This window comes from Mesocricetus auratus, unplaced genomic scaffold (assembly GCF_017639785.1).
Source record: "Mesocricetus auratus isolate SY011 unplaced genomic scaffold, BCM_Maur_2.0 Super-Scaffold_100028, whole genome shotgun sequence".
NCBI lineage: Eukaryota > Metazoa > Chordata > Mammalia > Rodentia > Cricetidae > Mesocricetus > Mesocricetus auratus.
This window is the reverse complement of record NW_024429209.1, coordinates 24,769,524-24,783,275: the sequence shown is the minus strand read 5'-3', so window position 1 is coordinate 24,783,275 and position 13,752 is coordinate 24,769,524. Positions and strand designations below refer to the sequence as shown.

At 44.8% G+C, this 13,752-nt stretch overlaps 1 protein-coding gene across 8 annotated transcripts in view; it reads right to left on the bottom strand.

Moving 5' to 3' along the window:
* Rtel1 (regulator of telomere elongation helicase 1) overlaps positions 1-13,752 on the bottom strand; it is a 35,179-nt gene that overhangs the window by 13,871 nt on the left and 7,556 nt on the right. For 7 of the 8 annotated variants that reach the window (XM_040732686.1, XM_040732688.1, XM_040732687.1 and 4 more), the window contains 7 exons: positions 11,631-11,706; positions 9,701-9,785; positions 6,904-6,969; positions 5,877-6,030; positions 2,868-2,906; positions 2,721-2,799; positions 1,147-1,244 (listed from right to left, as the gene is read on the bottom strand). In XM_040732686.1, coding sequence (XP_040588620.1) covers positions 1,147-1,244; positions 2,721-2,799; positions 2,868-2,906; positions 5,877-6,030; positions 6,904-6,969; positions 9,701-9,785; positions 11,631-11,706 — 597 coding nt within the window. Of the gene's footprint in view, positions 1-1,146; positions 1,245-2,720; positions 2,800-2,867; positions 2,907-5,876; positions 6,031-6,903; positions 6,970-8,081; positions 8,113-9,700; positions 9,786-11,630; positions 11,707-13,752 lie in introns of those variants that run through there. The other variant, XM_040732690.1, reaches the window with a different exon arrangement.

Genomic DNA, 13,752 nt, shown 5'->3' with positions numbered 1-13,752 from the left:
CACACAAGCAGAAGAGATGTTGAAGCCCACATTACAAGGGGCCAACACAAATCCATTTTCAAGCTCTATCACACATCTGCTGAACCAACCAGACTCCCCATAACCAAATATTAGAGACGGGATGTGCTAAGGAAGGACAGATGACCTGTTCTTCCTGGTGTGGTGTTAAGAAGCAGTCTGATGGGGAATCTCCCCAAAGGAGTACAGGCTTCCAAAGTAACTCTGTAGTCAAATGGTAGGTGGAGGGTGGCTGTTATCCCCCAGTGCATAGCAGATAATGCTGTATGTGGAACTGCAGACCTCACCCACTTAGCAGAACAACCCTTAAGAACACTGCCCTTTGGAAACTAGATTTCCCAGCCTAAGCAGAAATCAGGTCCGGTAGCAAGGGGGAGAAGCCAGAGAGGTCTACATCTCACTAAATCCACTAAGGCATAAAAAGGGACCATAATAAAAAACCACAAACGGGGCTGGAGAGATGACTCAGAGGTTAAGAGCACTGACTGCTTTTCCAGAGATCCTGAGTTCAATTCCCAGCAACCACATGGTGGCTCACAATGATCTATAATGAGATTTGGGGCCCTCATCTGGCATGGAGGCAGAACATCGTATACATAATAAATACATAAATCTTAAAACAAAAAAACCACAAACAGGAAAGCTACAAAAGATTATAATGGTTGGCCAAATGTCATTACCTCAAGTCTCAATCAGAAAGAGGAAGCTATCTGGGCACAGTGGCCAACCCTGTAATCTTAGCACTCTAGAGATAAAGGCAAGGGGATAAACTTCAAAGCCAGTCTGCAGTCTGAGACACACAGTAAGAACTTGTCCCAGAAAACCAAGGGTTAGGGATATGGCTCAATGGTAGAGCACTTGCCTACCATGAATGAGATCCTGGGTTCAACCTCCAGTACTACCCAAAAATAAACAAGCCTGAAGGGTGGGTTGGTTGGGGAGCTTTGTTGACTAGATTCTTGATCATGAGGAAGGTGTGAGAGCAACCTGCTGACACTGGTGGTCAAGTGCCACTCTACAACTTGTGCTCAGTGCTGGACACGGAACAATAACCCCGCCCTGTTCATCTACTTCATCTACATCAAAACCGAGAGCATGGCATGCTCCACACAGGCAACCAAGACTCACGTCCTGCCAGGTGCTGGATTATCTGGTCCAGTGATTCCAAAATGCAGCCTTTGGTTTGAAATGTTATTTGGGCTTCAGCAAACAGCTCGAAGATGTAGCTGCCAAAGAGGAGAGCAGAAGCTTGAGACTGAGGACACGAGGCTGTGGGGCTGTGGTTTCAGGGAGCCTACAAGTGGGTGCCCTTTAAATTTCTTGCACTCAGAAATAACTTCTGAGAACCTCAATGAGGCCAACACTGGAGATAAGAGGCTTCTCCCTTTAGTGGTCTCCTGGTAGTCAGAGGACAGAGGGTTACTGTCATGAGAATCACTACCTACCAAGGAAAAGACCAGGCACCTGGGAAAGGGACCACAACAGGGTGGCCTGAGTGCAGGTCTTTGGAGGTGATGACTCTGGGTAGCAACTCTAAGAGCCTTGGAAAGAGATGGGAAGGAGGTAACAGAAGCACAAAAGTCGGGAGGTTGTGGCAGGATCTTCAGGTACAGGTAGAAAAGACCAAGAAAGCACACTACAACTCAGGTCAGGTTGGTCTATCTGGCTTATCTGGAAGTAACTGGGAGTACCTACAAAGCTTAGCACTCAGAGGAACAAAATGGTTCAGCAAGAAGGTAGGAAACCCAAGACCCCAGAAAATGCTTTATCCTCCATAAGCCCAGACCAGGGCGTAACATAGCTACTGGTTGTATGCCCATAAGAGCAGCCCCTCAGCCCCAGCCACAATCCCTTGTCAGTCTTCAAACCAGCCTACCTATAGTTGAAACAACAACAACAACAAAAAAAAAACCAGACTATGAAACAATCTAAGAGCCCTAAAAAGGCATCAGTGATGGTCCCAAAGAGAAAGTTTAGTTCTAATTGGAACTTGCTGCATCAACAAGGGGCCAGAGAAAGTTGGGAGGAAAAAGCTGGAGGAGACACTGTATAATAGTGTATGCTGTTACTCCCAATGTTTTCAATGATTACATAAAAAGCTGGCAACTGGCTTGGAGAGATCACTTGGTGGTTAAGAGTGCTTGCTCCTTTTCCAGAGGACCTAAATTTGGTTTCCAGACCTATATAGGGTAACTCATAACTGTCTGTAACTCTAGATCCAGGACATTCAACACCCTCTTCCAAACTATACAGGTACCAGCATACATGGTATACATTTACACAACCCCCCCCCAGTGTGTGTGTGTGTGTGTGTGTGTGTGTGTGTGTGTGTGTGTGTGTGTGTGTGTGTGTGTGTGTATGATTTTTAAAAATCTGGTAGAGGGCTGGAGAGATGGCTCAGAGGTTAAGAGCACTGGCTGCTCTTCCAGAGGTCCTGAGTTCAATTCCCAGCAACCACATGATGGCTCCCAACCATCCATAATGAAATCTGGTGCCCTCTTCTGACCTGCAGGGTTACATACAGGCAGAACACTGTATACATAATAAAATAAATCTTTAAAAAAAAATCTGGTAGATCTTAAGCCTTGAAAATTGAAAACAGACCTCACTACTGGGTGACGTGCTCAAACAGAACTTTTCAAGGACATTATCTCCAACCCTAGACAGGACTTGGGGTAAAGAGCTCAGCACCTGTACCTCACCTTCCAGGTTTGGTGACTCCTCTGTCATCCCCAGGCAGCTGGACAGCATCAATAGCCCCCTCCAGGCGAAGCAGGATCACTGTGAATCAAGGGCATGTTAGGGGCATGCCTCCCACCAAGCCCAAGGGGAAGGAAAGAAACACTTACTCTTCAGCTTTGCGATGTCCTCTAGCTCCATGCTGAGCCCTGGGTGAAAAAAGTATGTACACAATTACACCTCTTTCTACACTGTCTGTAGCGTCAAGGACCAGGGATCCCAGTGTGGTAGAAAGGGTAGGTGGGTAGGAGGTTATGTGAGATTCACATTTGAATTGGATACAACAGTATGAGCCCATGTTCACCCTTAGGAACACACATAAATACATCCATGCACATACAAGTTCTTCATACTCTGCTCCCAAAAGACCTCAAAATAATTAATGGCCAGTGGCCATCAAGCATGTGCCCACATAGGCTCAGACAGGACATCTGAGGTCAGAGGACAGAGAGTAAAATATCTGAAGGGAAACCAGAGCTTGCTGAAGGCTAGCTTGTATCAGGTCTGGACAGGAAGCAGAAGAGTGTCACAAGCACAGCAGCAAATAAGTTGTCAATGACACCTAGGTCAGGTCAGCAGGACACAGAGGTGACCTTCAAGAGGATTTCAGTGGGATACTGAGCCTCAGCACTAAGACAGATGATGGGCTGTACCAACCACAGATAGTTAAACACATGAGTAATGGTTAATATTAGTTAATATTGTCAACCTGATAATCTCTAGAATAAGCTAGGACCAAATCTCTGGTCATGTCTGTTCATGAAAGCGTTTCTAGGTTGGGTTAACTGAAATGGTAAGGCCTACCCTAAATATGAGCGGAGCCATTCCATGGGCTAAAGTTCTGGACTGAATAAAAAGGAAAAGGTGACAGAAGTTAAAAAAAAAAAAAGAAAATGGCTGGAGAGATGGCTCAGCCTTTAAAGGCTAGGCTCACAACCAAAAAAAAAAAAAAAAAGGAAAAAGAAAAAAGCAGGGTATGGTGGTACACACCTAGGAGGCAGGTGGATTTCTGTAAGTTCCAGGCTGGGCTGGTCTACATAAAGATCCAGTATAGCCAGGCTACATAGAGAGACCCTGACACACACACACATACACACACACACAAAGTGAGCTCAGCAGTATCTCTCTTGCTCTCTCTTTCCTCTCATTCCCTTCCCTTTCTTTTTCTCTCTCCTCCCCTCACCTTTGTTTCCTGATTATAAATACACTAGCTACTCAAGCCCTTGCCACCACCAAGTCCCAGTTAGGGTGGATTATACCCTGAGAATGTGAACCAAGATAATCCTTCCTTCCTTAAGCTGATTTGAGTATGTATTTTGTTATGACAAGGAGAAAAACAACATTCAGACAAGCTATTCAAACACTGTTCCTCTTCTGAAGATAACACTCCATCATGAACTGAGAATCAACTCAAACTTTCAGATTTGAAATGGGTGGTGTGTGTTAAGCGTGATCCTGCTTTTCAATATGAACAGTGTCACCACAGAGCTGAAGAATCTTTAAATTATTTCTGCTACAAAACTAAAGGGCTGAGTGAGACATCACCACCTTGAAAATCACTGATAATCACTGAATGTAGGCATCAAACAGCCATGGAAGGAGAAGGTGGTTGGTAAGGCCACTCAGAGAAGAGGAGCTATGGCTGTGATAGCAAACCCCCTTCCTGACTGGCAGCAATTCCCTGAGTGTTCAGCTCATCATGTATCTCATATGCAATCTATTTTGTGTGTGTGTGTGCTGTATGCATATATGCCTGTGTACATGTCCATGTATATCAGCACTTGTGCACACAGAAGTCAAAGGAAGCTATCAGTTGTCTTCTTCCATTGCTCATTAGCTTAACTCCCTTAAAACAAGGTCTCTCACTGAACCTGTAACTCAGTGTTTTAGCTAGGCTGGCAGGCCAGTGAGCTCCCAGGATCCCCTGTTTCTGTAACACTGTAGTTATAAGCACAACAGTTATAGCGGACCTTTTTGTGTGGATTTTCTTTACCTGTGCTTTGCTTTAAAATTAAAAGCAGGGCTGGGTATGGTGGTGCATGCCTTTAATCCCACCACTAAGTAAGAAGGCAGGGGTAGGCAGATCTCTGGGGCAAGCTTGGTCTACATAACAAGTTCCAGGACAGCCAAGACTACATTGAGAGACCCTGTCTCAAAAAACAACAAACAAAACAAAAAAGTAGCTAGGAAAAGATGTAAAGATTTCAGAAGCACTGGAAGAGTTAGGGTTGAGCCGGGCAGTGCTGGCACATGACTTTAATCCCAGCACTCGGGAGGCAGAGGCAGGCCTCTCTGAGTTCGAGGCCAGCCTGGTCTACAAAAGCTAGTTCCAGGAAAGCCTCCAAAGCCACAGAGAAACCCTGTCTTGAAAAAAACAAAAACAAACAAACAAACAAAAAAGTTTGGGTTGGGGCTCAGTTGATAGAATGCTTACCTAGTATGCACAAAGTGCTGGGTTTGATCCCAGCACCAAATAAATCAGTAATGGTAGCCTAAGTTTAAAATCTCAGTACCTGGGAGGTAAAGGCAAGAGGACCCAAAGCTAAAGTTCATCCTTTCTTTCCTATGTAAGTTTGAGGCCAGCCTAAGCTACATGAAACTCTTGTCTCAAAGAAAAGAAAATGAAAAGCACTGAAAGTATCCAATGAGCCAGTCCTCCCTGGTCTACAGAGATGTTATGTAGCAGTTTCCTGCAACTGAAACACTCTACCCAGGAGGGAAGAGTGAAGTTCATAAGACTCAGGAAGTAACCAGAACTTAAAAATCTCAGAAAGCTGAAATGTACAAGAGTCACAAGCTCCCTCCTCAAGGTTATACAGACAGCTGTCATTCTTTTGTTTGTTTGAGACAAGGTCTCTATGTAGTCCTGACTGTCCTGGAACTCACTAAACTAGATTGGGTAGAAGTATTTCTTTGGTTATTAGTGCCCTAACTGGGATGAACAGACAGGAAGTCAAGCAAGAGGAACCCTGAACCAAGTCTCTCAGCAAACTCATGTCCCAGAGTGCTATCCAGACAAAAGGTCCCAGAAGATCAGACACTGCTCTAATGCAGAATATACTTCTAAGATGCCTCTAATAGGCCCAAACTCTACTTTTTGTTCTTGGCTATAAACTTACCTGAGCTGGGGGTGTCTGCACTGAACTCCAGTTGGAGTTCATCCCTCTGAGCCACCCGGGCTTGCTCCTCCAAAACCTGGTCAATAGCCTCCAGCCCTGAAGCCACATCACGGGGGGTCAAGTCAAAGGAAGCCGACTCCTCACATATCTTCTCCTGAGGGCCAAAGTGAACTCATGTTACAGCAGAGTGAGACTGAACAGCTCTAGAGGCAGAAGTGAAGACTCAAGAAGGGCTGGACGACAACAGCCAAGTCCCCAGAGGCCCAGCTCCTGGTCTCCAGAGTCAAGTCAAAGCTGGTCCAAAGACAGCTCTCTGCCCACACCACTATTTTACAAGATTACTTCACTTGTGTTGCCAAGATCTTGTTATTGGAATATTTACCAGCAAAAGCAGTATCTCGGGCTTCAAAAGTAGGAAGATACAGCATATCAGCTCAATAATTCCCATAGCAACAGTTGCCTGGAGCCAAGTAAGAAGTGAGGCCCTGCCTGGGGTGGGGTGGACCTGGCTCTCTGTCAGTCTCATCCCAGGCTCTGTTGCAGCTAAGACTGAGGCTGTTCATTCCACACAATCCCGAGTAAGCAGTGACAGCAGAGACCGGGGTGGTGGACTCACTGTGATAATGTCATGGTGAAAAGAGACAAAGGGACCCAGGAGGACCCCCAGGAGCACACTCTTGTTGCTATTGCCACCAAGGATGAGCAGCTGTCTACACAGAAGTTTTCTAAGGGCCAAGCCAAGTAGCCTAAAGAGCAGAGACAGGTAGGAAAGACAACAGAGTATGGTACAAGAGACAGCAGAGCCAGGGTATCCCTACCAACTGGCTACAAGGGGAGAAGCCCACACCCTGCACCTAAGGCACATCTGAAGCCCAACTGGCAAGTCTCTGACCCAGGTGAGGCAACGGATAGACCGTCAGGGACCAGCAGCACCTGGCCTCTGCATCCAAGGCAGAGCTTCTCCAGAGAACATCTAGCAAGCTAGGAAACGCAGGAAACACTTAGCACAGAAGCCAAGGGGACTCACCACATTATGAGCTTCATCAAAGATCACGACTGTCCCCTTCAGGTCAATGTTGTGTGCTTTACGACTCTACAAAGAGAAAGGACCATGGGTTGGAGCTGGGTCGGGCAGGGCCAGCTGAGAGTGCGGGCCTGCATGTACAGGAAAAGAAGGAACCTGGGGCGTGTGTATGTGGTGGGCACCAAGCATCATAAACAGGTCACACAGTCACTATGGAAGAAAGAACAAAGGTTCTCATACTTCACTATGAGAATTGGCACCTGCTCCAAGCTGCCTGTGGAAAGCAGATTCACAGTACCTGTTGCGGAATATTTTACACTGTGTGAAGATGTATGGCTGTGATTGGTGTAACAGAAAAATGTCCAATAGTTAGGCAAGAAAGGATCGGCAGGACTTCTAGGCAGAGAGAGAGAGGAAGATGGGGATGAATCTAGGTGTGTGGGAAACACCAACGGGATATCTGACATATGGGATAGAGGAAAGTAACAGAGCCAAGGGACAGAGCATAGACTAATAGAAACAGGTTAATTAAATTACAAGAGCTAGTTAGAAAGAAGCCTAAGCTATGGCCAAGCTTTCATAATTAGTAAGTCTCTGTGTTATTTGTGGGCTGATGGTCCCAATGAGAAAGTATTATTATAAGTATCTATCCAAGTCTGACTTAAGTTGGATGCATGTGGCCATCTGAGGGAATTGCTCAGACAGCATAAAGGGGTATATGCTACAGTCAACAGGATGGCCAAGTAATCCAGTAAGATGGCTGGGCAGGAAAAGGCACTTGCCTCTAAGGCCTGATGACCTGATTTCGATCCCTGGAACCTACAAGGTGATAGAAGAGAAATGAACCTACAAATTAAGTGTACAGTTACATTCTGACGGAAATAGGCACCAAACCAGGCTTATCACTAAGCTTGGGCTGGCCTTGCTCTAGTGTCTTTCTGCCTCGGTCTCCAGAGAGCTGAGATCAAAGGAATACATTACCATGCCCAGCATCACATCTGGGTTCTGTTGGTTTTGTAAGATTTATTTTTATTAGCCAGGTGGTGGTGGTGCACACCCTTAATCCCAGCACTTGGGAGACAGAAGCAAGAGGATCTCCTTGGGAAAAAAAATTTTTATTTTATGTGTATGGGTGTTCTGCCTATATGTACATCTGTGAACTACATGCATGTAATACTCACAGAGGCCAGGTGGGCATCAGATCCCCTGGACCTATAGTAAAAGAGAGTTGTGAGATACCATGTGGGTTCAGGGAAATTAAACCCAGGTTCTCCAGAATAAGAGCCAGCAGTCTTAACCACTGAGACATCTCTCTCCAGTACCACAGCTAGGTTTGGACAGATGTGGGTTTTATATAAACAGTATTCTACTCCTCCCTAGCCTTAGTTAGGTAGTTTGTCTAAGGCTTACTCACTTCTTACTGCTGGCAGTTTCTACCATACGGATATACCAGGACCTGCTTCCCACCTCTGGTAGTTGTAAGTAAATTCCAATGACTGCATGCATAAGTCACTAGACTAAGGACTTCATTTCCCTAGAGGGCAGCCATGGCACACTATGTTGACAGAGCTACCACATGGTCTACTCAACCACCAGCCAGAGCTGGGACTTCCAGATGCCCCTACAGCTCATAATTTAATTTCCTTTCAAAGGCTTTGTTGGTTTTTAGTTTACTTTGTGGGGGATGGAAAGTGCATATGTAATAAGAGGTCATAGGACAATGTAAGAGTTCTCCCCTTCCACCATGTAAGTCTCAAGGATTGAACTCAGGTCATCAGACTTGCTTGGTGATAACCATCTTCACCAGCTGAATTATCTCACCAGCCTGCTTGTGAGATTGACTGCAGGGGCTCACATATGCTAGACAAGTGCTCTACCACTGACTCATGTCCCCAAACCCTCCTTGATTTCATTCATTTCCATCAGAATACAGATTTACTTCCTATTGTTTGGATCTAAATTGTCCTTGTCACTAGAGCTATTGAACAACTTTCCATAGGCGGAAACCATTCTGTCAACTTTGGAAAAGTCTCTCTCTACTCAGGTTTCTTAGTAGTGAGCTGGGCTGTTCAATTCTGAGACCTTTGTACACTGTGGGTCTAAGTCCTTTGAAAAACAGGGGCATTTCCTCATTTTCTGCAATTTGCATTTTAAAACCTTGTTTTGTAGTTTTTATTGACTTGCAGCTACATATTCCTTTTTTGATAAAGATCAAATGTGTACATAGTATAAATAAGCACTGGAAGTCTGACTTTTTTTTTTCTTTTTTGATTTTTCGAGACAGGGTTTCTCTGTGTAACAGTCCTGGCTGTACTGGAACTCACTCTGTAGACCAGGCTGGCGTTGAATTCACAGAGATCCGCCTGCCGCTGCCTCCTGAGTGCTGAGACTAAAGGTGTGCACTACCACTGCCCAGTCATAATTTAAAAATTTTAAGAAAAAAAATTATAGCTATGTTAAATGAAATGAGTAGTACACAAAAAGATGACCAAACAAACATGCAGAATATCAGGAAGAACAAAAATGCTCAAGTTTCCAGAGTCACCTGTACTTCCTGTGGTCTGATCTGAAAGTGACTGAGCTGAACAGTCAGGACCAAGAGTAAGCAAACACTGGGCCCTTCTCACGCCAGTCAGCCTGCCTATGCCTATCGAGCTCTGGACTGTTCACAGCTGCATCTGGACAGGTCTTCTACCCAATCATTAATGGAAAAGAGGCCTCTGAGGACCTAACAAACAAAAGCCCAGGCAGCCCCTCAAATCCCAGGGACAACCCTAGACATAAGTAATTAACTCCTCACCTTAGCATCCAACAAGTAATTGTATGGCATAAAGATGATGTCAGCTTGCTGCTTCATGTTTCGAGAAAGGTAGTAGGGGCACACTCTGGATGTAAAAGGAGACAGAGGACCCTGTAAGTCCCTTCACAGGGGATATGCAAAAGGTGCAGCCACTACATGTGCCATTTGCCCTCTGATAAAAGCCAAAACTTGATGGGATCAGGAAAATGTCTCAGCAAGTAAATCACTTGCCATACAAACCTGATAACCTCAGTTCGAATCTTAGAATCTATATAAAGTTGGAAAAAAGAGAATGAGCTCTACAAAACTGTCCTCTGACACCCACACTGACCACACACACACACACACACAGACACAAATAATGGGCTGAGAATGTAACTGAGTTAGTAGAATGTTTGTCTGACGTGTACAAAGCCCTGGGTTCAATCCCCAGTACCATGTAAACCCCCCTGTGGTGCATGCATCACCTCAACACTCAACAACTGACAGCAGGAAGGTCAAGGTCAGCAGCCTAGGGAAGTGGCTCAATGAATAGTGTTTGCTGTAAGCATGAAGAATGAAGTTCAGATCCCCAAAATCCATATAAAGCCAGAAACTGTAATCTCAGAGAGATGAGAGACACAGACAGGGTAATTCTTCTAAGTTCTCAGGCCAGTCATTATACTCAATGATAAACAAGAGAGTCTACAAAGGGTGTACACTTACACATGCCATATACATACAAAAATTTAAAAATAGTGTGTGTGTGTGTGTGTGTGTGTGCTCATGGTCATATTGGTCACATAGTGAGCTCAAAGCCTAAATAAAAAAAAAAAAAAAAAAAACAAAGAAATCCTCCATAAAAACAAAATCTAGCCCCATCCCTGGTTACAGGTCACCAGAAATAAAATAAATAAATAAAAATAGAAACATAAGAAATACAAGAGAGCTATTGGGCCTTGGGTAGTAGATCAGTATTTATCCCCGGTATACAAATGGACTTTGGGCGCCCATCCAACAATGTGAGATGCACTCTCACCCTGGACTCCCAGGGGAGCACCTAGGCCCTGCCCTGGATGAAAAGACAGACTATGGACACCCCCATGGAGGGCCTCACTCTCCCTGGGGAAATGAGGGGATATTGGAGGGGTTGGTGGGAGGGCGTGGGAGGAGGGGAGAGAAAGGGACCTGGAATTGATATGTGAAGCAACCTTGTTTCTAATTTAAATTTAAAAATAAAAATTAAAACAAAAAAAACAAAACAAAAAAGAAATACAAGAGAGAAAGAAAGAAGGAAGGAAGGAAGTTTGTTCTCCCCTTGGTATAACCAAGTCTCAATCTGTCTTTCTTTTTTGCAGTAATGGGAATGGAACTCCAGGGCCTCACACAAATCAGGCAAGAACTATATACAGCTTTGGCTGTTGAAGTTTTTCTTAATCATCACTTAATATACAAAGCTACAAAGCCATAAGCATGCTTGGCAGTGCACGCCTATGATCCTAGCACATGGGAGGCAGAGGCAAGGGGACCAGAAGTTCAAGGTCATTTTCAAGTTACATAGCAAATCTTGGAAGTCAGCATGGGCTATAGGAGACACTATCTCAAAATAAAACAAACAAGACCGCACAATTTACTATCCTCAGAAGGAAGGGAGCTAAGCTTCATATACCCACAAGGAAAGCCATCCATGGTACACTAAGCCAGAGGACATTTGGAAAATAAGCACAAACAAAACTGGGCTTGTACATGCAGACACTGTTTACAATTGAATGGACTAAGGGACAGGGAGCAGGAACTGATTTCATAATTTTCACCTTATATCCCTCAAAACTGGTAAAAAATTTTTCACATTATTAGTTTCATAAAAAGAAAAGCAATGTATTGTGCTTCCCATATGAGAGCCTATCAATGAAGGATAAAACAGGCATGGCTTCACAGAGAGAGGTCTCACTTGTGTTTGCTTCCATTCTTGACGAGGTCCTCAATGTCCAGGATGGGGGTAGCCAACTCCTGCTCCAGGCTTTTCTCTGAAGGTAAGATATAGAGTAAGCACACATGCTCAGGGTCCACTTGAGTGTCCAAGAGCCCAAGAGACACCCAAGACAGAAGAGCTCCTATGAAGCAGGCAACACAGCACTCTACTACCTTTGAACTTACCAGAATGAATCCTTACCAAATGGACCACGTCCCCAGGAGAGACCACAACCTGAAGTGATCTCAAGAGAGTCCTGCTCTGTACTTGGGAGACAGGAACCAGTCTAAGGCATCTGGTACCCATATCTCTGTCAATTCTAGAGTTTATAGATTATCCTTCTGAGGTCTTTGATGGAGTTCAATAAATATTTATGGCTATGTTTCCCTTAAGTTATGATAGCAGATAAGTTACACATAAAACTGTAGACTCACAAAGATTGGTTAGAAGATAGAGTATTTTCTTTAAATTTCACCAACTATTAATAGACTAAATATTGTCAACTATAGTTCCTACTTGATTCCTGTTTTGCTATATATAATTTCACTATGTTAAAGTTAAAACCTCTCTTTTTATATTTAGACAGAAAAGAGGAGATAATGGGTGATGTCCTTCTGTATATATGTTTCTCTTATTGGTTGATGAATAAAACACTGATTGGTCAGTAGCCAGGCAGGAGATATAGGTGAGGCTACCAGACAAGGAGAATTCTGGGGCAAGGAGGCAGAGGGTGAACCACTGGAGAGATGCCATATAGACACCCGGAAGGTAGAATGCCTGGGCATTCTCCTGTAAGCCAAGACCATGTGGAAATACTTAGACTAATAGAAATGGGTTAATAATTAAGAGAGGGCTAGCCAATAAGAAGGCTGGGCCACTGGCCAAACAGTTTATAATTAATATAAGTCTCTGTGCATTTACTTGGGACTAAGGGCAAGAAAAGAAACTCCATCTCCAGGTACCAGTATCTCCCAAGGACCCAAGCAGCCTGTATACCCCTGGCCATCTCAAAACAGGACACAAGGCCTCCTAAGGTAGAGTAGGGCAGAGCATCCCACAGACTCACAGCTTGTCATGATCATTCAGAGCATTAAAAATAGCGTCAGACGTTGGTGGCGTACGCCTTTAATTCCAGCACTCGGGAGGCAGAGGCAGGCGGATCTCTGTGAGTTCAAGGCCAGCCTGGTCTACAGAGTGAGTTCCAGGACAGCCTCCAAAACAATACAGAGAAACCCTGTCTCGTAAAAACCAAAAAGTACCACTTACCCTAGCTTCCTACCAATCAGTGGACCCAGATTGGCACCAAAAGGAAAAAGCTGGAACCTCAAATAATATATATAGCAGGGCACCCAGGCAGAGTCTACCCAGTTCAACTTGTAATCTATTCCATTCCTTACAACAGCAGCTCAGAAACAGGCACCATCTGTGCTGGCTACAAGGCACAAGGCAGAAAGGCCCTTAAGGACTACCCTGCCATAACACAATGCCCCAACCAGAAACTACTAGAATGTCTTTGGAAGTGACTGCCAACTATGGAGCAACTATATATGAAACCCAGAGAGCCTCCCCACAGCTCCCAGCTCTCCTTCCTAATGTGTCTGTTTCATTCCCAAACCAGATGTCAGGCTTCCTCTCTGGGGGCAGACTAAGGCCCTTCTCTCAGCTGCAGAGGCAAAAACACAGGCACATACACAAGCAGTGGTGCTTCTCAAAAAATGCCCCCAGGAATAGCAGGGCTGGTAAGAAAATAAGATCATATCCCTCAGCAGTACCATATGACAGATCAGCCCAGCTGACACTGCAGCAAAGACCCAGTCTGCCATATTTTCTGTTCAGTGCCGAGGAAGGGATACCTGTAGAGGGACAGCAGAGGACAGGGCAAGAAGACACAGGTGGATAAAGATGACAAGAGTTGTTGCAGAACTATTTCTGAAGGACTCCTAAGTGGAGATGGCTTGCCATCTACCTCCTAGGGCCTTCTGGGATGGCAACCAGGCAGCATTCCAGCTCTTTACCACGTTCCTCTCTCACCAACACCACGAGCGTTCTGTGCTGCTTAGTTTTATGTCAGCTTGACACAAGCTAGAGCCATTTGGAAGGG